The sequence below is a fragment of the Cnephaeus nilssonii genome (genome assembly GCF_951640355.1).
Source record: "Cnephaeus nilssonii genome assembly, chromosome: 8".
In the NCBI taxonomy this organism is placed as follows: domain Eukaryota; kingdom Metazoa; phylum Chordata; class Mammalia; order Chiroptera; family Vespertilionidae; genus Cnephaeus; species Cnephaeus nilssonii.
Window position 1 is genome coordinate 60,145,742 of NC_137079.1, and position 21,426 is coordinate 60,167,167.

Sequence of the window (21,426 nt, forward strand, 5' to 3'; positions counted from 1 at the left end):
ACTTATTTATTGTTCACAACTCCCTACCCCACTAGACTGTGAATGCCACGGGGCTGGGGTTGGCGCCATTCGTATTCTTGTGGCATCCCCTCAGTGTTTCTAGGATATTGGGGGCTTGGGAATAGTATTTTAGTGATCAAGAGTGTATCATTCTTAACTTCAAGCAATCATTTTCTGGGTGCTGGGTCATCTTCGATGACTGGATAATCTACATTAAAAGGAAGACTGTGGAAACCTTTTTACTTCCAACCTCTTTTACAAGTTTTGCTTTGTTTGTAGTTTTAGTATATCTGTTTTACCCTCGTGCTTATAGAGTGAGTTTTGGAAACAGGGATTCAGGGTAGAAAGTCTGGGGACGTGCTGTGTCTTTCCACCCTAACAAGCTCCGTGACTAAGGCAACAGACAAGACTGGCTGAGAATGCCTTCCTGGTCCACAGAAGCTGGACTAGAATCCCAGTTTGGGCACCATTATTCTGAAGGACAGGCCCGTGCTGGAATCTTTGAAACTCTGTTTATTCTAATTTTATCAGAAGGCATCTTAACAGAACAGCGAGTCATCAGAACTGCAAGCCAGGAGAAAAAAAAAAAGTAAATTTCCTGCCTCACAGAGGATGGCCCAAGCAGCTGACATATGGAACAAAACAACACAGTCAATTCAATAGTATAGGTCTGAGCACAGTGCTATGATTGATGTGGCTTGGCAGTCGTGTAAAACAAAATATTGCGAAACCACAACATGCTGACTTCTCTGAGTACAAAGAATACACAACTAGCATTTTTTTTTTTTTGCTTCTTTGTAGCAATTGCTGTGAATTGATAAATAGTATGGTGTTCTGATGGGTGCTGGAGGGTGATACTGGAAGTTTAGATGTTCAGTACTCCTTCCTTCTTTTGTAAAATAGCTGTAGGTAGGTAAGTTAATTTTGTTTAACCAACCCCTGAGGTTTGTAGAAAATGTCATTTCTGTTTTCAACAAAATTGGTTTAAAAGGTGTGAAAAAAAGAAAGTCACTGTTACTTATAGACAAGGAGAAAGTAAAACCCCACGGACAACAATATCCAGGGAAAGTAGAACAATAACAAAAAAAGACCCAGGCTACCAAGACTTAGGTTTAAGTTTTTACAGAGAATTTGACTCCATAATCTTTTGAAGTCCTTACACATTCTGTGATTTTTAAGACTTATTCTAAAATGCTATAAAATACCTAAGTTTGGCATATAAATGTTTATGAACATTGTCTTCATTATGAGTTTCACCTAAATATCATAAATTGGCTTTCTTTGTCTCATCTTGTACTTTTTACTGGAAATTGGCTTTTGCCTGATGATAACACTAAGAATACTTTCTTTTTGTTTGCAAATGATTGATTTATTTTTACCCATTCTTTTACTTTTAACCTTTTAACACAACCTATGAGTTTTTGTTGTATCTAAACAAAAACACTTAAGTTATTCACATTACATTAATTTGAAGTTGCAGTTTCTCTGTTCCTATGGTAGAACTCATAGGCCATACGGGAAAAAAAAAAAGGTGGATTAAAAAAAAAGAAGACATTTAAAATTTTAGAAGTCAAATAAAGTTTTTAATAATATTTGTGGCAGGAAGAAATTGGTAACCACATTTCAGACATAATTAAAATGGCCTTTTGATTCATCTAGAAATAAATAAAACATGAAAGTTTAGTATTTCCATTGGAGGCCTTTTACAAGGCAGTATTACTAAATATCAAATAATAACCCTGTATGAAAGCTAATCCCAAGATAAATGAGAAACAAAAAAAAAATAGAAATAAATGAACAGTTGCGTAAGTAATTGAAATTGCATTTGAATACATAACAAGGCAAATGAAATCAAAATGTGAAGGCATTAAACATGTAGTGATTTCATTTTCAAGAACTAGAAATCTTTATTTTTAATCACACTATAAAAGAACACATTTTATGAACACTTCATTTTAATTCATAGAGTGATATAAAATTATTCATAAGCCTTTTCAAAGGTTGGTAATATAGTAAAACATAACTGAATAGTGACTGGCGGCTTAGTATTTGAGATCTCCTTTTAGTAAGAATAAAGTTTCTTTTTATTCCAAGTTCCAGGTACACTCAAATGCAGAAGTAGATTGAATCCTTTAAATATTAGATTATTCTTCAACTAGGCCATAGGGGAAGGGGAAAAAAGTATCTTAAAAAAAAACCCCAAAACAGTTTACAAGCATGGTGAATGGTTTTGAGTATCAAAGGTAGTTCTGATGAGCCCTTAGTACTCCATAGCCCCCCATGCAGAGCCCAGACTTTGAACACAGTTGGGAAAACTACACCTAACGTCGATGGTTGCCTCCCAGAAAAGGCGGCATGGCCTGAGGTTGGCTTGACAATGCTTGAGGACGAGCTGTTAGTTGACCTGAAGGAAGCAACCAGGAAACTAGAATGCTAGACTCACACTTACTGACTGAATCATTGGAAGAGCAAGGAAGAAAGTAGCTGGCGGTTTTTAAGCTGCTGGCCCAGTGGTGAGACCAGCTGTGAGACAACACGATGTCAGAACTTCTTAGTGTCACCAATCAGAAGCAAGACGATAATAAATTAGAAGCCACAGAGATAAGATGAGCAACCTTTACAGTCTTCCCCAACATTATTTAAAGGGGATTCATTTCCCCCCAGAACTTTGCTTGAATATTTTTTGTTTCTACACTAAAAATGATCCAGAAGTGTTATCGGTGGAAGTGGGGGAATCCCCTTCCCCATTGGGTGCTGGGGGGCAGGTCCTTATGATATCTCGAGAAAAAAGAACTTTCTGAGACTCCCACGGGAGGATGAGATGTGGTAGAAAGTTTTATTTTTGTGGAATGACATCCCTGCATTTGCAAAGCCCCATTTCCCTGAATCCAGTCCTGGGAGATGTGCAGCTGGGAATTCAGTAGAGGAGGAAGCAAAGGCAGTGTCCAAAGTTTCCTTTCCCTGGTGAAGCCGGGTCCAGTTTAGCATTAGGCAAGTTGCAGTCCGTTAGTCCGTTGTGTGGGGTCCATATGGCTATGGGCCGTGTGGGCAGATGCAGGGAAGCCAAGAGAGCGTGTCCCCTGCAGCAGGAGGGCCACCCAGAGCCAAGAGAGCAAGAGCGCTGAGAGTGACCTTCTTTGTTTAGGGGAGTAAATATCTTCCCACACTTGCAGTGGCCACGGCTACTCTGGCCCATGACCTGTTCCCAGGTGTGATTGACAGAGGTGTACCTTCCGTATTTCACCCAGACTTTACTGGCCATGTATCTATTCCCCCCCTGTCCAGTCCCTTCCCCCAGTGATCTGTGGGGAACAAACAGGTAGGCCCCTGGGGAGTGTTTAACTGTAGCTTTCTGGCAAAGCTGCACAAATGGCATGCCTATATTTGGTCTTTCCTTTTGCTCCTTTCCAGTTATTCATAACTAGGTTCATTACAATGGTATCAGAAGGACAAAGTAAATGGGATACCTGTTAACAAAGTGAACAGTAAGCCTATTTTGCTGCTCACTATACGTATATTGCAGGGGAAACTTCCAAAGAGACCTTTGTCTGAGGAACGACTTAAACAGAGACCCGATTGACTATCAGACTGGCTGTGCTAGCATAACACTTAGTGGGATTCAAAAATAGCATTCCAGTAACAGACCAATGTTATGCTACACACATTGAAATGGTCTAACTTTATCCAGCTTTCAATTAGATGTGTAATTGAAGGTCTGACTTCAAGACAGTATTTTCTAAAAGTTCTGTAGTCATCAAAATTCTATTATGTATTATTTAGTCAGCATCAATAAAGTCTCACATGGCTGTTGGCGTTGTGATGTGTTACCGTGAACGCAGACTTTTATAGACCTGCGCTTTGTTTCTTCCTGTAGGTGGATGAGGTAATGCTGACTCTGAAACAGGCGTTCAGCACGGCGGCCGCCCTCCAGAGTGCCAAGACCCAGATCAAGCTGTGCGAGGCCTGCCCCATGCACTCCTTGCATAAGCTCTGTGAAAGGATTGAAGGTACGGTATAGCTTGGCCTTTGCAAACGAGCAGTTTGCTTTGGCATTTGGGAAGTGAGAAAGTGGCTACTGTCATCAAAAGCTTCTTTGTTTTGAGGTAAAACCAGGACCCAAAGAATCATTTCTCATGTCCAGTCAAATTTGTCTCGTCAGTCTCTCTTAGGTGCTTGGCTTCCTCCCCTTTCTTTCTCTCGTTTTTTATTTTTAACTTTTTTTCTGAGGACAGACTCGAGGAAGGAACTTGTATTTCCCACGGTTTTTAAGATGTGCTATGTACACAGTGGGAACTGACCAAATATTTGTTGAATGAATGAAGAGAGGCAAAACCATCCCAGAATATTGTCTATTTAAGTCTTTCCTTTTTCAAACCCTTTTACTTGGTGAGGTAGGCCTTCCCCTACAAGTTTAAGACTGGAATGAAATTGTGTGGTTTGAGGGACATTTAAACACGACAGTCGTGATATCGTAAAGCAGGTCTAGAAAAATGTTCTGAGCAGGGGAAGGGGCATGAGGGAGAGGTGACTCTGTGATTCACCTTCCTTTCTTCCTATGTCTTACTAACAAAACAGTTTTGAAAAATACTGCATGGGAGAAGAAACACAATTTAATGAACACCTGTTACACACCTCCTATGCACCAGGCACTGTGCTAGGCACTGGGGATTCAGAAGTAATTGAGATGAGGACTGTGCCTCTAGAAAGCTTGCAGGTTAGAGTGCAAGACAGGCATGTGAGCCAGTAAGTACAATTCAGCATGATCGGTGTTACACTAGATGGGGAGAGTGCAAACTCCAGAACACAGCAGAGAATGGTCTCGTCATTGTAAGTGCAGGTTGTGGTTTTCCTTCAGGAGGCAGCAGCATCATAGGCACATGGCAGAATCGATGATGGACAGTGGTGTTTATTGAATATCCATTCAACTGTGTGATCAAGAGCTATTTAAATGTAATATTCAGATTTTAAAACTTGTAATAGTAATTTTATAGAATACATGTTATTTTCAAACATATATTTAACTTTTCCACACATGGACTTTTTTTGGTGGATGGTAAAGGGAATATTATAAATCTGTGGAGGAAAGGCTGAATTACTCAAGATATGGTGGGTGTTGGATCAATTTGCTATTTAAAGAGAGAAAGATTCCTTCTCCTTATCTTACTGAATTTCACGGTAGATGGATTGAAGTCCTTGGTGTGTAAACAAACAAAATATTAAAATCATTAAAAGAATGCCCTGACCGGTTTGGCTCAGTGCATAGAGCATCGGCCTGGGGACTCAAGGGTCCCAGGTTTGATTCCGGTCAAGGGCATGTGCCTTGGTTGCGGGCACATGCCCAGTGGGGAGTGTGCAGGAGGCAGCTGATTGGTGTTTCTCTCTCATCGATGTTTCTAGCTCTCTATCCCTCTCCCTTCCTCTCTGTAAAAAATCAATAAAAAAAAATAAAAGAAAATAAGACCATTGTTATGTATGTCCTTAAACAAAGCAGCCTTTAAGACACAAAAATGGAAAAACTATTAAAATAAGACATTGACAGATTTGAGTTTATAAAAATTTAAAATTTTTACCTAACAACAACTGTTTACTTAGAAGTTAAATGCTAAGTGACAAATGAGGAAGTAGCAGGTTGATATTCAGAATTTGTAAGAACTCTTATTATCTACTAGGAGCCCAGTGCGTGATTCGAAATTGCATGGCGCCACTCACCCTGCCAACCCTCGAGTTGCTGGTCCGGCCCCCACCTCGCTTCCCGGGCCCCGCAGTAGCTATGGCGCTGCCGGTCTGGCCCTGCCTCCCTCTCTGGCCCTTGAAGCAGCCACGGCCATTGCTGATCAGGCCCTCCCCCAGCGCAGATGCGCGGAAGCCCCTGCTGCCCTGCCCCCCATGCTGCGTGCGCAACCTCCTTCTGTCCAGTTGACCCATTATGGCGTCCTGGTTACTTAGCATATTTCTCTATTATATATAGACTAGAGGCCCGGTGCACGAAATTCGTGCATGGGTGTGTGTGTCCCTCAGCCCAGCCTGCACCCTCTCCAATCTGGGACCCCTCAAGGGATGTCTGACTGCCCGTTTAGGCCCGATCCTAAACGGGCCTAAATGGGCAGTTGGACATCCCTCTCACAATCCAGGACTGCTGGCTCCCAACTGCTCGTCTGTCTGCCTTCCTGATTGCCCCTAACAGCTTCTGCCTGCCAGCCTGATCACCCCCTAACCACTCCCCTGCCAGCCTGCTTGATGCCTAACTGCTCCCCTGCCAACCTGATTGCCCTAACTGCTCTCCCCTGCAGGCCTGGTACCCCCCAACTGCTCTCCCCTGCAGGTTTGGGTCCCCCACAACTGCCCTTCCCTGCAGGCCCAGTTGCCCCCAACTTCTCTCCTCTGCCGACCTGGTCATCCCTAACTGCCCTCCCTTGCAGGCCTGGTCCCTCCCAACTGCCTTCCCTGCTGGCCTGATCGCCCCCAACTGCCCTCCCTTGCAGGCCTGGTCCCTCCCAACTGCCCTCCCCTGCTGGCCATCTTGTGGTGGCCATCTTGTGTCCACATGAGGGCAGCCATCTTGTGTGTTGGAGTGATGGTAAATTTGCATATTACTCTTTTATTAGCTAGGATAGAGGCCTGATGCACAAGTGGGGGCCAGCTGGTTTGCCCTGAAGGGTGTCCCGGATCAGGATGGGGGTTCCCTTGGGATGTGGGGTGGCCTGGGTGAGGGGCCTGTGGTGGTTTGCAGGCTGATCATACTCCCTGGCGACCCAAGCAGAGGCCCTGGTATCTGGGATTTATTTATCTTCTATAATTGAAACTTTGTAGCCTTGAGCAGAGTCCAGGGCTGTGGGAGCTTGGCTTCCTCCATTGCCGGGGAAACCCAAGCTTCCTGCTTGTTCCGTGGCTGCAGCCATCTTGGTTGGGTTAATTTGCATACTTGCTCCTGATTGGCTGGTGGGCGTGGTCTGTAGTAGAGGTACAGTCAATTTGCATATTACTCTTTTATTAGATAGGATAAGAAAAAGATAAAACCACTAGTAGGAAATTATGCAAATCATATTAAAAAACACCCCTCTGGAAAGGAAATTAAAAGGTCCAATAATAAAAATGAGAAGATGTTCAATCTTACTACTTGTCAGAGACATGAAAATGAAAACAATAAGTTACTCATCAGATTAACTGTTGGTGAAATTGTAGGGATATTGGTACATTTATGTGATATTGATGGGAGTGCAAAGTAGTATAGACATTTTGGGAGGCAATTAATAGAAACTCACTAACCTAAAACTGCATAGACTCTGTTAACAAGCAGTTCCATGTTGTAATAAAAGAAACTCTCATATAGGTTCAGAAGGGGACATTTTTATTTTCAAGGTTGTATTATTTGTAAATAATCGAAAATTGGAAAGACCCTATATGTGCATCAATAATGTAATTGAAGTGTGTTCATATAATGGAGCAATGAATGGGAATGAATTTTAACTGTTTATCAATATGGATACATCTTAAAATTATATTATTGAGTGAAAAAAATAATTTGCCGAATAACACGTACACGTTGATACTATCTCTGGAAAAATACATAAAATGATACCTTGTATTTCGTTAACATGAAAAAAATTAGTATTTATATATTTAAAATGTTTATATCTTTAATTACCACATTTAATCCTTATAGAGCAAACAACAACAGTACAGATCTCCCTTTTATATTTTTAAAATAAATTTTTATTGATTTCAGAGAGAGGAAGGGAGACGGAGAGAGAGAAACATCTATCATGAGAGAGAATCACCCATCGGCTGCCTCCTGTACCCCCATAATGGGGATCAAGCCTGCAATCCAGACATGTGCCCTGATGGGGAATCAAACAGTGACCTCCTGATTCATAGGTTGGCGCCCAACCACTGAGCCACGCTGGCCAGCTACAAAAAATTGGTCTATTTTTAAACGTTTACATAGAAGTTGCAGGGGGTTTCCAAATATTCCACCCCCATTTTCCCACCTCCCCCATTGTTAACATCTTCGATAGCCCAGTGCAGTGATCTGAACAGGATATTAACATTAGTACAATAGTATTATCCAAACGAACACTTTATTTGATCTTCACCATTTTTTTTCACTCACGTCCTTCCTTGTTGTTCCAGGATTTCAGTCAGGATCCTACATTGTATGCAGTTGTTATTTCACCCTGGACACCTGGTCTACAAGTCTTCCTCAGTCTTGCTTTGTCTTTTATGACTTTGACATCCCCAATGAGTATTGCTCAGTTATTTTGCTGAATGCCCCCCAGTTTGGCCTGTTGATATCTTCTTACATTTGAACTGAGGTCCCTCCTCCCTGAGCAGAGCACAACAGAGTGATGCTTGCATGCTTGCATCCTTCTCAGCACATCATATCATGATGTTCACAGGTTTTATTACTGGTCAGAATAACCTCATCACCTAGTCAGGGTGGTCTCAGGAGTGTTCCACTATAAAAGTACTGTTGTTCCTCATGATCCCAAATATTTTAGGGAAGACAGTTGAATCTACACAAATCTCTTTTCTCTCATGCCTTTGCCCACTGATTCTATAAAAGGCAAATTTAGCTCTACTTATAATGTTCTGATATTTTTAAAATGTAGGACTTATATTCCTTGAGTTAATAAAATATAAAGCATATATCTATTCACTGGCAGTGACTATGCCCCAAATGTTAATAGAATAAAGATGAGTAATATTTTCCTCTGTGAATTTTTAGTTTTCAAACCTCACTCTATAAAAATAAGTTATGTGTTTGTAGACAAAGCTAAACACTTAGGAGTAAAGAAGTGCCTTTGTATTTCTCTTTTTAAAAACTACATTGTAGTGCATTTTAAAATATATTTTCTATTACAGAAAAGAAGTTTTTAAACCTTCCCACAAAGAGATAGTCTGTCGGAAGCTCACTCTAACAGGACAGGGCGCTATAGCAGGTGGGAAGGACTCTCTGTATATGTGCATAGAGCTGGGCCTTATTTTGGTGGCACCTGAAGTGTTTATAGTTTTAAAGACCTTTCTAAAGAAAAAGCATACAAATTATGAATCCAGAATTAGCAGGGCCCTTCCTGAAACTTAAAGGGATTCTGAAACTTAAGCTTCCCTGTCTTCCAGGTAGGCATGTATCTGCAGGGAGCCAAGGAGGGGTCTGTGCTGACTGGAGAGAGACTCCTGCAGGCTGTTTTCCATAGGCCTTGGTTAACACCTTCTGATCTGATTTTTTTTTACCCTTCTTTTGACATCAGGCAAAGAGCATAAGATTGGGCAATGCTGTCATAGTAAGAATAAAAGTAATAACTATAGGAGTCACTGTGTCTAGGCACTGTTGTGTTTTGCTTACATTAGTCCACTTAATTCACACAGAAATCCCGAAACACAGGTACTGTTTTTAATCCTCATTTTACTCATGAGGAAACTGAGGCACCAAGATAGTGTGTGGGTAATAGCTACCATACCCATAAAGCTTGGAAAGGGCAGAACCAGGATTTGAACTTGTTCAGTCTGTTTCTAAAGCAACCCACTGCCTTCTCTCTGAGGGACCATCAGAAGGCAGGATTTTCGGGGCCACGCAGCCTGGAAGTCTGGGCCTCTGTGTGCTTCCCAAACAGTTATTTTCATTTAAGTAAGATGACAGCATGAATTCTAAACGTCGTATACTTGATGCTTAGGTACAAAGTGTGAGGCTGGAAAAAGGACCACATTTAGATTCAACACAAATGAATAGGAATAGGAATTCAGTGAGGAAGGTATTTGGAAGGAGTATGTAGATATTATTCCATATCACTTACTGAGGATTATAGTATCCTGTCAGTATGTTTGGCTGCATGAGTGAGATCTATTTTCATTGAAAAAAAGAAAGTAGATACATATGCTGCTGTGACCTGAAGTGAGTCTCGCCGTTTAGATCCGGAGGGAGGAACAGGGCCAGCCTTGCCTGGGGGCCAAAGTGCGTGGAGGAGGCAGTGTCTGAGGGGGAACTCCAGCTCCTAAGGCCCCAAACCTCGGAAGGTGAAACTAAAGTGAGGTTGAGCACCATGCAGATGGGGCTGTTATCCTCAATCTTGTTTTCCTGAACTGAAATTCACGAGGGACAATTAGTGAGTTACTGATGCCTCTCAGTATCAGTAACTCACTAATCGGTTATTCCAAAATGGGGAGAAGAAGGAAGTCAAATCAGAGTCGCCTTGATGAGGTGGAGGGGATATGTATACTTTGAAAATAAATGCCGGCTGTTTCCAATTTCTCTACTGAAATAAAGGTCCAAATAAATGTCTGGGGCTATGGATTTAGTCACGTATTTCAAATAACTGCCCTCTTTACTTCTCCCCTTTGTAATCTTTTATCCTCCCAGGCATGTTAATAAGACACTGAAGTAGTAAACAACTTAAAATAAAAACAATCATGTGAGTCAGTTTCTGCATATATTGCCTAAGGAACCTCTTACCTTTGCCAGCAAATAAGCTATGGGGTAGTGAGTGTCATCGCATATCACAGTGAATTTTATTGCCGCTTTTCTGTGTGCAAGCACAGAAGTTTTCACGGAATTTTGTTGTAACAGGTTTTTCAGAAGCCTTTCTCCTTTCTGATGCACAGTATACACTGAGTGGCCAGATTATTATGATCTCTGAACACATAATAATCTGGCCACTCAGTGTGTGTGTGTATGTATGTATCATAGCTTATCCATATATATATATATATATATATATATATATATATATATATATATATATATATATATATATATATCTTAGAGGCCCAGTGCATCAATTCATGCATGGGTGGGGTCTGGCCAGCCTGGCCAGGGGGAGGGGACATGGGTGGTTGGCTGGCCTGCCTGCTGGTGGAACTCCTGGTCGAGGGGACAATTTGCATATTAACCTTTTATATAGGACTAGAGGCCCAGTGCATGATTGAATCATGCACGTGTAGGGTCCCCTACACGCTTTTGCTTTTCGCGGTGGAGCTGGGTGCCTGTCCGCTGGTGCACCAGGCCTTTCAGAAGCCTCCGGCTCGGCGGAGGCTTCTGAAAGGCCTGGTGCCGGAGCAGACAGGCACCCAGCTCCCCCACTTTTGATGGTCCGTGGCCGCTGAGGGGGGCTACCCTGCTGTTGAGAGGCGCAGGGGGTGGGACTCCCACCCCCTGCACCTCTCAACGGCCGCTGAGGGGGGCTGCCGCGGACACCTGGCTACCCTGCCATTGAGAGGCGCAGCTGGGTGTCCGCGGCAGGCCCCCTCAGCGGCCGGGGACCTGGCCAATGAGAGGCACAGGGGGCGGGAGTCCCGCCCCCTGTGCCTCTCAACAGCAGGGTAGCCCCCCTCAGTGGCAGTGGATTCGTGCCTCTCAATGGCCAGATAGGCCACCCCGAGTCCCGCCCCCCAGCCTCCCGCCGCCCAATAGTGGGCGTAGCGGAGTGATGGTAATTTACATGTTACTCTATTATTAGATAGGATATACACTGAGTGGCCAGATTATTATGTGTTCAGAGATCATAGTAATCTGGCCACTCAGTGTATACATGCAAGTGGTTTAGAACAGGTTCAGTGGTGGCCCTGTGCACATTCCAACAACCATCAATGAATTCTAGTTCTTTTACAACAAAACATATTTTGATGTGATTCTCTCAGTGATTTTAAAGTGCCAGATTACTTCTAAGGTTCACTAAATATTATATATAGCTAGGTATCCTCTTCCTAATAAAAATATAATAGCAATCAGTGTTATAAGTGGCACCAAACTATGTCTCCTTAAAAATAGATGAAAACATTTGAATCATTGTAAATATGAATTATATTTTCTCTTTTTAAAACAATTATAAAAAAGTGTTTCTATGGGAAAAATTTTTTTGTCCAAGGATTTAATATAAGTTATGTGTAACAATGTGATAGATAAATACATAACATGATTTTAAGAAGCAAATACTTTCTTGGTAAAATGATAGTATTAAAAATGTCACTAAATATTAATGTTGTTATTGAAGTTTTATTACCACAGAACAAGAGCTGCATGATGGGGGAGGTGTGCCTGTCTAAGCTGTAGCTCTACCTTTTAACATTATCAGTTTGTCTTCATTTTTTAATTTTATTATTTTTTATTTTTTTAATTTCTTTATTGATTAAGGTGTCACATATTTGTCCTCATTCCCCCATTCCCATCCCACACTCCTCCCCACGGATGCCCCAACCCCCTGTTGAACTTAACCATTGGTTAGGCTCGTATGCATGCACACAAGTCCTTTGGTTGAACTCTCCCTCCTCCCCCCACTCTCCCCTATCCTCCCTCTGAGGCCCGACAGTCCGATCGATGCCTCCTTGTTTCTGGTTCTGTTCTTGTTCATCAGTCTATGTTGTTCATCATTTCCCCTAGATGAGCGAGATCATGTGTCACTAGAGATATACTTGTAAGAACTGAATGTGAGACGAGCAATAATAGTTATGCTGACAGGCAAATGAATCAGTCTATAGTTAGTTTCTTTCTGGACCAACAGTTCTTTTGAGACCCAATATCAATGTCCACCAGTTCCTTATGTGTACATGTCGGCACTGACCCCTCAGCTCTGGATGGTGGACAAATGGTGGTAATGCAGGTCCGACTCCCTCTGGTTTGGTCTCGGCCGGACCCAGGGGCACGGCTTCACCCGGACCCAGGGGCACGTGGCCTCACCTGGACCCAGGGGGTGCTTGGCCTCACCTGGACCCAGGTGCGCACGGCTTCACCCGGACCCGGGACCCAGCCTCATCCGGATTTGTTTGTCTTTATTTTTTAAAGGTCATGTTTCATTCTTAGAGATTTTGGCCAAGGCTAGTGTTTAGCTTTGATTTCCATGTCAGGAACTAGGATAATGTTAATTCACCACAAGTTCCTGTGGTGGCTAGTTAGATTGTTACTATATTCAATGGTATCTGGTTAAGCTGTTGATGTATCATTTAGAATTATTTTGTTAATAAATCTGACTTCAGGGTCACTGATGGGGCCAGTGATTTTGGTAATGAGGTTTTCTATCATGTCCTCTTTTATAAAAAAACATATTTTTATTGATTTCAGAGGGGAAGGGAGAGATAGAAACATCAATGATGAGAGAGAATCATTTATTGGTTGCCTCCTGCACGCCCCCTACTGAGGATCGAGCCCGCAACCCCAGGCATGTGCCCTTGACCGGAATCGAACCTGGGACCCTTCGCCTGCAGGCTGACACTCTATCCACTGAGCCCAACCAGCTAGGGCTCCATCATGTCCTCTTGATTTCACTGTAGTGTTCCAAGGTTTGTTGTAGGCAGGTATACCTCTCCTTGAGAAGATGTAACCTCGGAGCCTGTTGATGAAGGGATAAGCTGTGATACATGATATTCATTCTGATTTCTGCAGCTGCATGCTTAATACTTATCCCCATCATTTTCCTTAGGTCTCTACCCCCCAAGAGCCAAACTGGTAATTCAGAGGCATCTCTCATCCCTGACAGATAATGAGCAAGCTGACATCTTTGAACGAGTCCAGGTAACCTCACTTATAATCCTCACAAATAAGACATAAGGAATGAGAATTGGATCCTGTTTTTCTAAGTTCTTTTTCTTATTTCTGTATCTGAAGTTAAACATTGTATCATTGGGTAGGAACTGGAATGCCACTGGTACGTGTGCTTTTAAGAGCAGCCAAATGCTGAGCTTTCTTAGGTGTGTCTGCCAGACAGATAAAACCAAGTGGGAATAAAATTAAACAAGAGAAGCCGTGTTGCCATAGTGTGCTCTTGGTTTGTCTGTTCAACAGAAAATGAAGCCAGTCAGTGACCAAGAGGAAAATGAACTTGTGATTTTGCACCTGAGGCAGCTGTGTGAAGCCAAGCAGAAGACACACGTTCACATCGGGGAAGGCCCGACGGTGAGCAGAGGCTCTTCCTTGACCTTGTTTTGTTTCTCTGTGCAATCAGATTACCATGGAAAGTGGGAAAGGAGTTTCCTTCCTTTGCCTTCTACCTTTAGGGCTCAAGTCCTATCAGATTTATTTGTCAGCATTTTAGGAGCTTCTTAGGAAATTTAAATGGGCATTGGCACATTGAGATAAAATAATGGTTTAAAATGTAAAAACATTTGTGGTTTTTTTTTTTTGGTATAAAATCATTAATAAAATTTCATGATTTAGGGTAAACAGGAAATTTCAGTTACACTAATCTATTATTTTATTTTAAATTTATGGGAACATGTTGGGTAGGAAGGAACTTTCCTCCACCCTTCTAGGCTTTTTTTTTTTTTTTGGGGGGGGGGCTGCTCTAATAATCAAGTAGACCTGAGGCAGATGAATAAGAGAAAAAGACCCAATTTAATTACACACTTGTGTACGGGAACCCCACATACTTGAGAGGCAGAGATCCCATATACGAGAGAGGTTGAGTTTCAGAGACAGAAAGGGAAATGCGGACTGTGTGACATTCTGAGGTAAGGGTGCCTTGGGCTTCTGAGGGGAGGAAAGTCATTGTAGGATGATAAGAAGAGTAGTTGTTCAGTAATTAGGAGTTTGCCCTGCCCTATAGATAGGTCATAAATTATTTCTTTTTTTAAAAATATTTTTATGGATTTCAGAGAAGAAGGGAGAGGGAGAGAGAGATAGAAACATCACTGATGAGAGAGAATCATTATTGATCAGCTGCCTCTTGCATGCCCCCCACTGGGGATCGAGTCTGCAACCCGGGCTTGTGCCCTGGCTGGGAATCCTGGTTCACAGGCCTAAACTCAGCCACTGAGCCACACCAGCTAGGCAGTCATAAGTTATTTCTGGTGATAACTTCTATTATGGGCAATGCCCCTAATTTAAATCCTTTATGGGAGTGGCAAGTTTCTTGTCAGTCCACAAGGTCTTGATTGGTAAGTAGCAAACACCCAAAGAAGCAGTAATATCATGGAGACAGCTATTCTGGCTGCAAACTAATGAATGCTCTTTTTGTGCACATGGTTTAGAATGTGTCTCCAGTTGCATATAAATAAAGCAATACCACCACCAACAGCATGTAAAGAGCTGATGACATATTTACTTCTTAATAACACTAATTCAGGTTATGCCTTTATTTCACTTTATTCAGAACAAATCACATATCACTTTTTTCCCCTTTATTGATTAAGGTGTTACATATGTGTCTTTATCCCTCCCTTTTTGTCCCCCGCCCCTCATGCCCTCACCCTCCTGGTGTCTGTGTCCATTGGGTTATGCTTATATGCATGTATATAAGTCCTTTGGTTGATCTCTCCCCCTTACCCCCACCCTCCCCTACCTTCCTTCTGAGGTTTGACGGTCTGATCAATGCGATACAAATAACATATCATTTTATTGGTGATTCCTTAACTTATTCATTGAACAGGCTCTTCCAGAGAACCTTCTATGAGCCAACCTGTGTGATAATGGTGAACAAAACCGTGAAGAATAAATGATGCTCCCTCCAGAGAAGGGTTCAGATATTCCAAAGGGGGTTGCAAACAGTTAGATGGACACCCATAATAGAGGCAACAAAATACCGTATATTCCGGCATATAAGACGACTGGGCGTATAAGATTTTCCTGGGTTAAAAGTCGTCTTATACGCCGGAAAATACGGTAGATTGTTGAAAGAGAAATCTACCCTTCCCCCCAAAAAGAGCTTACCAAATACCGTATTTTCCGGCGTATAAGAAGACTTTTTAACCCAGGAAAATCTTATACGCCCAGTCGTCTTATACACCGAAAATACAGTAGCTTTTTAAAAAATATATATTTTATTGATTTTTTACAGAGAGTAAGGGAGAGGGATAGAGAGCCAGAAACATCGATGAGAGAGAAACATTGATCAGCTGCCTCCTGAACGCTCCCCACTGGGTATGTGCCCGCAATCAAGGTACATGCCCCCGACCGGAATCAAACCTGGGACCCTTGAGTCCGCAGGCCGACGCTCTATCCACTGAGCCAAAGTAGCTTTTTAAAAGGATGTGCAGTGAGCAAAAAAGTAGCTACCAGTATGTCTTTGATCTGGAGTAGAGAGTAGGGTAGAGGGAAGAATGAAAGAATTCAAGAGGAAGATTTTTTGTGTGGGGGGGAGGGGAGCTGGATTTTAAGGGAGATAAAGTTTGCTAATCAGAGAAGTTGAGGAAGTATGTTTGAAGAAAGGGACATTGAGCACAAAGCTGTATAGTAACTTTGTGACCAGGAGTGAACACGTGCGCCATGCAGGCCCAGGAAGTACACACTGGTTTTTCAGGGGGCGCTTGGAGATTGATGGGGAAATAAGGCTGGAAGGACAGGCAATGGTGAGATGATGAAGAGCCTTCAGTGCTACGCCTTGGTCATTGAAGGATGCTAAGTAAGAGTGTGAGAAGACCATATTTGTACTTGAAATAGAAAATTTTATTATCACAGTAACAGTCAATTTGTGGAGCAGGTTGGTGGGTGAGGGTGTTGACAGCATTAGGAATAAAGTCACATTCTCAAGTTCGGAGAATTTTACAATGGAATATGTGATAAGTGATTCATTTAATTTTTGCACAAACTTTTATAATGTGCATACTGTTACTAGGCAGCGGTGATGAATAATGACAGCTCTTTTCTGCCATCTAACTATTTAGGAGGAGAAACCAACATGTACTCAAATAAATTAAAATATGGATATAAGGTGTGACTAGTACAATGATGTAAGTATTACCAGGCAGAGATAGCATGGGTACACAAATAGATTGAATGGTTCTGTCTTGAAAATTTTGTTTGGGTGATAGGCCAAACTAGAACACTGGAGAGGAACTGAGTCCAGGGCTATGGGAGGCATGATCATTAGGATTTAGTGTCTGACTGGATAGATACGTAAAGGAAGGGAGAGACTTCAGGGTTTCACATTTGGGGGGACTGGATAAAACGGAGGTAGAAAATACAGAAGGAAGATGAGAGTGGGGTACGGGATGGAAATGAGAAGTAAGAGTTTAAGAAATGTGCTTGAGATTTAATTAGAAAAATGGATTAATTTAAAAAATGGAGGCATTTGAGTTGGAAGTGTAAATATGGAGAAAATGAGCTTTGCCAGAGATTGAAAGTCAGAGGGGGATGTGCTGAGGAACACCCACATTTCAGGCAATGAGTGGATTAACATTGAGTCAGTGAACAAGACTGAAAGGGAGTAATCCTATCTAATAATAGACAAATATGCAAATTGACCACACCTTCACTACACCCAAGCCACGCCCACCAGTCAAGCCACGTCCACCAACCAATCAGGACGAGTATGCAAATTACCCCAACAAATATGGCGGCTAATTTGCATATCAAGACAGCTTAGAAAGAAGCCAAGAGATGCTGAAGGGAGCAAAGCTGCGGGGAAGCAAGCAAGCGGGGGGGGGGGGTGGGTGGGGGAGGGGAGAAGGGAGGAGCGGAGGTGGGGCCGGGGGAGAAGGAAGGAGAGCGGGGCGGGCTGGCAGAGAAGGCGGGCCGGGGGACAAGGGAGGAGCAGAGGCGGGGCGGGGTAGAGTGCAGTTTTTCTTTCTATAGACTTTTTCAAATAGTACAATCCCGGAAAATGCGACAAGCAGTGGAAGGTTCAAACTTGATGTTCTGAAAAATAAGTGTTCCCTATTGCAGGATTTTTCCTGCAACGGGAACGCTAGTGGAGTATAAAGGGGCTTAGAAAGGTTTATTATGGTAGGTGACCAAGGTAGGAGAGCTGAAATATGATCAACAATGGAAGGTCAAGAGACAAAGACTAAAATCTTTTTTTTTTCCCCAGAAGGTGTTGAGATGTTGTTTATTTAGCTATTTTTTCCATAGCCATTTATCTCCTCTATGCCCTCTTCCATCTCCACCCACCCCCACCCCTGCAATCACCACACTGTTGTCCATGTCAGTGAGTTCTGTCTCTCTTCTTTTTTCTTTTTTGCTTAATCCTCCCCAACACCCTCCCTCCCCACCACTGAGAGCTGTCTGCCTACTCTCTGTCTATGGGTCTGTAGACTAAAATCTACTAATGGGTTTGCTTATATCAGTTATTGATGGTGATAGTGATGTTGACCAGAAGGACAAAAACAGTGGGTGAGTAGTTACTAGTATGTGCATTGTTTTTTGTGTGATGGAGGACACTATAAAGAAAGATTTTTAACAAATTGTAGTTCCTGCTAATATTTCTTCCCTTTCTGTTTCTCTTTCCCAACCTCCCTCCCTTCCACTCTCTCTAAGAAATCAATGGAAAAAATACCCTCAGGTGAGGATTAATAACAACAACAGCAAAAAAGACAATGGAATTGTAATAGAGGCCATAGAGGAATCCAGCTTTCCAGAAAATGCATTGTTTTTCAAACATATTTCCTGTACTTTCCTTGGCAATTTGGATACAAATATGCAACTTCAAAAGGGATGGCTATAGTTGATAATCAAAATAACAACAATAAAAACATTTCCAGTGTATTTTTTTGTTAAATGCAGATGGAATAAATTAGCAGAAAGAAAAGGCATAAAGGAAATATCTTATTTCTGTCTTTTTATTACTTACAGTATTAAAAAGTAAAGCCCTTTCCTTATAATCTGTCTGTTCACAGTGTGGAACCTAAATTATTACTCCTTAATAGAACTGCAGAAGAATTCTTGTGCTTTTTAATGGTGTCTTTAAAGCCTCTATTAACCTTGAGTATTCCCAACTAAAATTTATCTGTTTTTCTTTCTATAGACTTTTTCAAATAGTACAATCCCGGAAAATGCAACAAGCAGTGGAAGGTTCAAACTTGATGTTCTGAAAAATAAAGCTAAGAGATCTTTAACTAGTTCCCTGGAGAATATCTTTTCAAGGGTAAGAGTACACTGAGACCCTTTTAATATCTGTGTTCTTTAACTGCTTTGCTTCATTCTCAACTGACTCACAGAAAAGTTTTTTTTTTTTTTTTAAAAAAAACACACAACAAAAACTACCACAATAACTGTAATTTTGTTAACACTTATTTAAAATAATCTCTCGGACTAAATTTCATTCTCAGATATAGGTTTATTCTGGTTATTATAGTATCTGAATTTCAGCATTAGAGATTTATTAGTGAAGATATATATGTATAGAAAAGAGAAAATAGAACATTAACACCCAATACTAAAGGATCTTTTTAATCATTTGCCACATAAAGTTATAAAGAAATCCTTCTTTTGCTCATTTTAGGAGCTGATAGGAAATGCTGAAAATATTGATATAAGTGAACAGAAATTTATGTATTCCTTTTAGTAAATTTGGAAGGGAGAACATAGTCTATTTAAAAATAAGCAAAGTGATACCTATTCCCCTTCATTTTCTTCTTCCTGAATAATTCAGTCCTAATGCTGTTAGTGAGATCAAGCCAGGCAGGTGTCTTGGGGCTGGAGGGCAGGGGAACCGCAGTGGCTCAGAGCAGGGAGACAGTGCCTAGTGGGTGCTGTATGTGGGGTTGCCCAAGGCAGCATGTGGGAACCAGAGTGTGGTGAGGAGGGTGTCAGCTTAGGAAGTTGCAGCCTGAGTTGATGATGCCCAGTGCAGGGTGTCAGAGCCAGAGTGGAGGGGAGAAAGCACTCCTGGTGCCCGATACAAGGAGCTGGAGTCTATGCCGGGTGGGGATGATGACCATGGCTCGGGGTGGCAGTCTGAGCATGGGTGTTGGAACCTGAGTAGGATGGGGAGAGTGTCTGTGAGGTGACAGTTGTGGAGACCAGTTACACAGAGGGGACTGATCCAAGATATAATGTATTAAGATAGTGGGATGTTGGGAGAAAGGAATTACAAATATGCAAAGGGAGGAAATTATAATGAATCCTGTGTTGTTGGATTCAACTCAGAAGTAACAGCGTGGAATCTTGGTTATCTATCTATCTATCTATCTATCTATCTATCTATCTATCTATCTATGAATCATTTGTCTATCACCTATATTTTTGAGGAATAGAATTTTATATATTATACATATAATACATGTATTGACATGTGTGTGTAAATGTGTACATATGGTCTCTGGCCCTTCCACTGATAGGAGCTGGGACTAGCTTTTCTACAAATAATATCAGGTAATGAATTAAGTCTTGCTGGGTGACAACTAATACACAGACTTGTGTTTCTATATATCATTCTACAAGAGACAACCATGATCCTGGGAGAAATGGATAGTTCCAGGACTGTAGGGAAAGTACAAGATAAGACCAGAGTATGTTGGTAATCTAGCTAGTAAGGAAGTGCTCAGAGAAAGATGCTGCTATGTCATAAAGACATAGAAACCATGAAGGGCTCCCACTGGTGACACCTGAGACAATATGAGCATCAAAATGAATGATAGCAACAGATGAATCTATTGCATAACATAGGAAACCATGAGTCTATTCTGACATGAAAAATAAATGAATACATTGAGAGTTTGAACATGATTTAATTAATACTTACTGTTTACAAAGAGGAAAATAGTAAGTTTACAATGGAGTAATGAAATTGAACATCATCACCAATGGGACATATGATACAAAGAATACTTCGGTGGTATTTCTGCTAAAGGGGCAGACCTGAACCTGATCATGAAGAAATATCAACAAACTCAAGTTATTCTCTACTAGAGGCCTAGTGCATGGATTCGTGCACCAGTGGGGTCCCTCGGCCTGGCCTGCGGGGATTGGGCCGAAACTGGCTCTCTGACATCCCCCAAGGGGTCCCAGATTTGTAGAGGGCACAGGCCAGGCTAAGGGACCCCACTGGTGTACAATCAGGGCTGGGGAAAGACCACGGGAGGTTGGCTGGCTGGGGAGGGACCGCAGGAGGGCTCCAGGGCATGTCCGGCCCTCTCGCCCAATCCCAGCAAGCTAACCTACTGGTCCGAGCATCTACCCCCTGGTGGTCAGTGCATGTCAAAGTGACTGGTCGAATGGTTGAACAAACAGTCAGACACTTATCATATTAGGCTTTTATTATCCTATCTAATAAAAGAGTAATATTCAAATTAGCCATCACTCCTCTACACCCACAAGCCACGCCCACCAGCCAATCAGGAGTGAGTATGCAAATTAACCCAACCAAGATGGCTACGGCAACGGAGAGAGCAGGAGGCTTGGGTTTCCCTGGCAATGGAGGAAGCCAAGCTTTCCGCACACCCTGGCAGGCCCAGGCCTCCACTCAAAGCTACAAAGTTTCAATTATAGAAGATAAATAAATCCCAACAAATATGGTGGCATCCACGGAGCTGGAGAGAGCAGGAGGCTTGAGTTGCTCCCGGTGATGGAGGAAGCCAAGCTTCCGCAGCCCTGGCCTGCCTTGGCCTCCTCTGCTCAAAGCTACAAAGTTTCAATTATAGAAGATAAATAAATCCCAGATACCAGGGCCTCCACTTGGGTCGCCAGGGGGCATGGCTAGCCTGTAAACCACCACAAGCCCCTTGCCCAGGCCACCCCATGTCCCAAGGGAACCCCCACCCTGATCTGGGACACCCTTCAGTACAAAC

At 42.2% G+C, this 21,426-nt stretch overlaps 1 protein-coding gene across 4 annotated transcripts in view; it reads left to right on the forward strand.

Annotated features, from left to right (window-relative positions):
* Positions 1 to 21,426, forward strand: part of TBC1D4 (TBC1 domain family member 4) — a 208,838-nt gene that overhangs the window by 135,893 nt on the left and 51,519 nt on the right. For 3 of the 4 annotated variants that reach the window (XM_079778638.1, XM_079778635.1, XM_079778637.1), the window contains exons 5-8: positions 3,875 to 4,007; positions 13,407 to 13,498; positions 13,769 to 13,879; positions 18,663 to 18,782. In XM_079778638.1, coding sequence (XP_079634764.1) covers positions 3,875 to 4,007; positions 13,407 to 13,498; positions 13,769 to 13,879; positions 18,663 to 18,782 — 456 coding nt within the window. Of the gene's footprint in view, positions 1 to 3,874; positions 4,008 to 13,406; positions 13,499 to 13,768; positions 13,880 to 17,494; positions 17,542 to 18,662; positions 18,783 to 21,426 lie in introns of all 4 variants that reach the window. The other variant, XM_079778636.1, reaches the window with a different exon arrangement.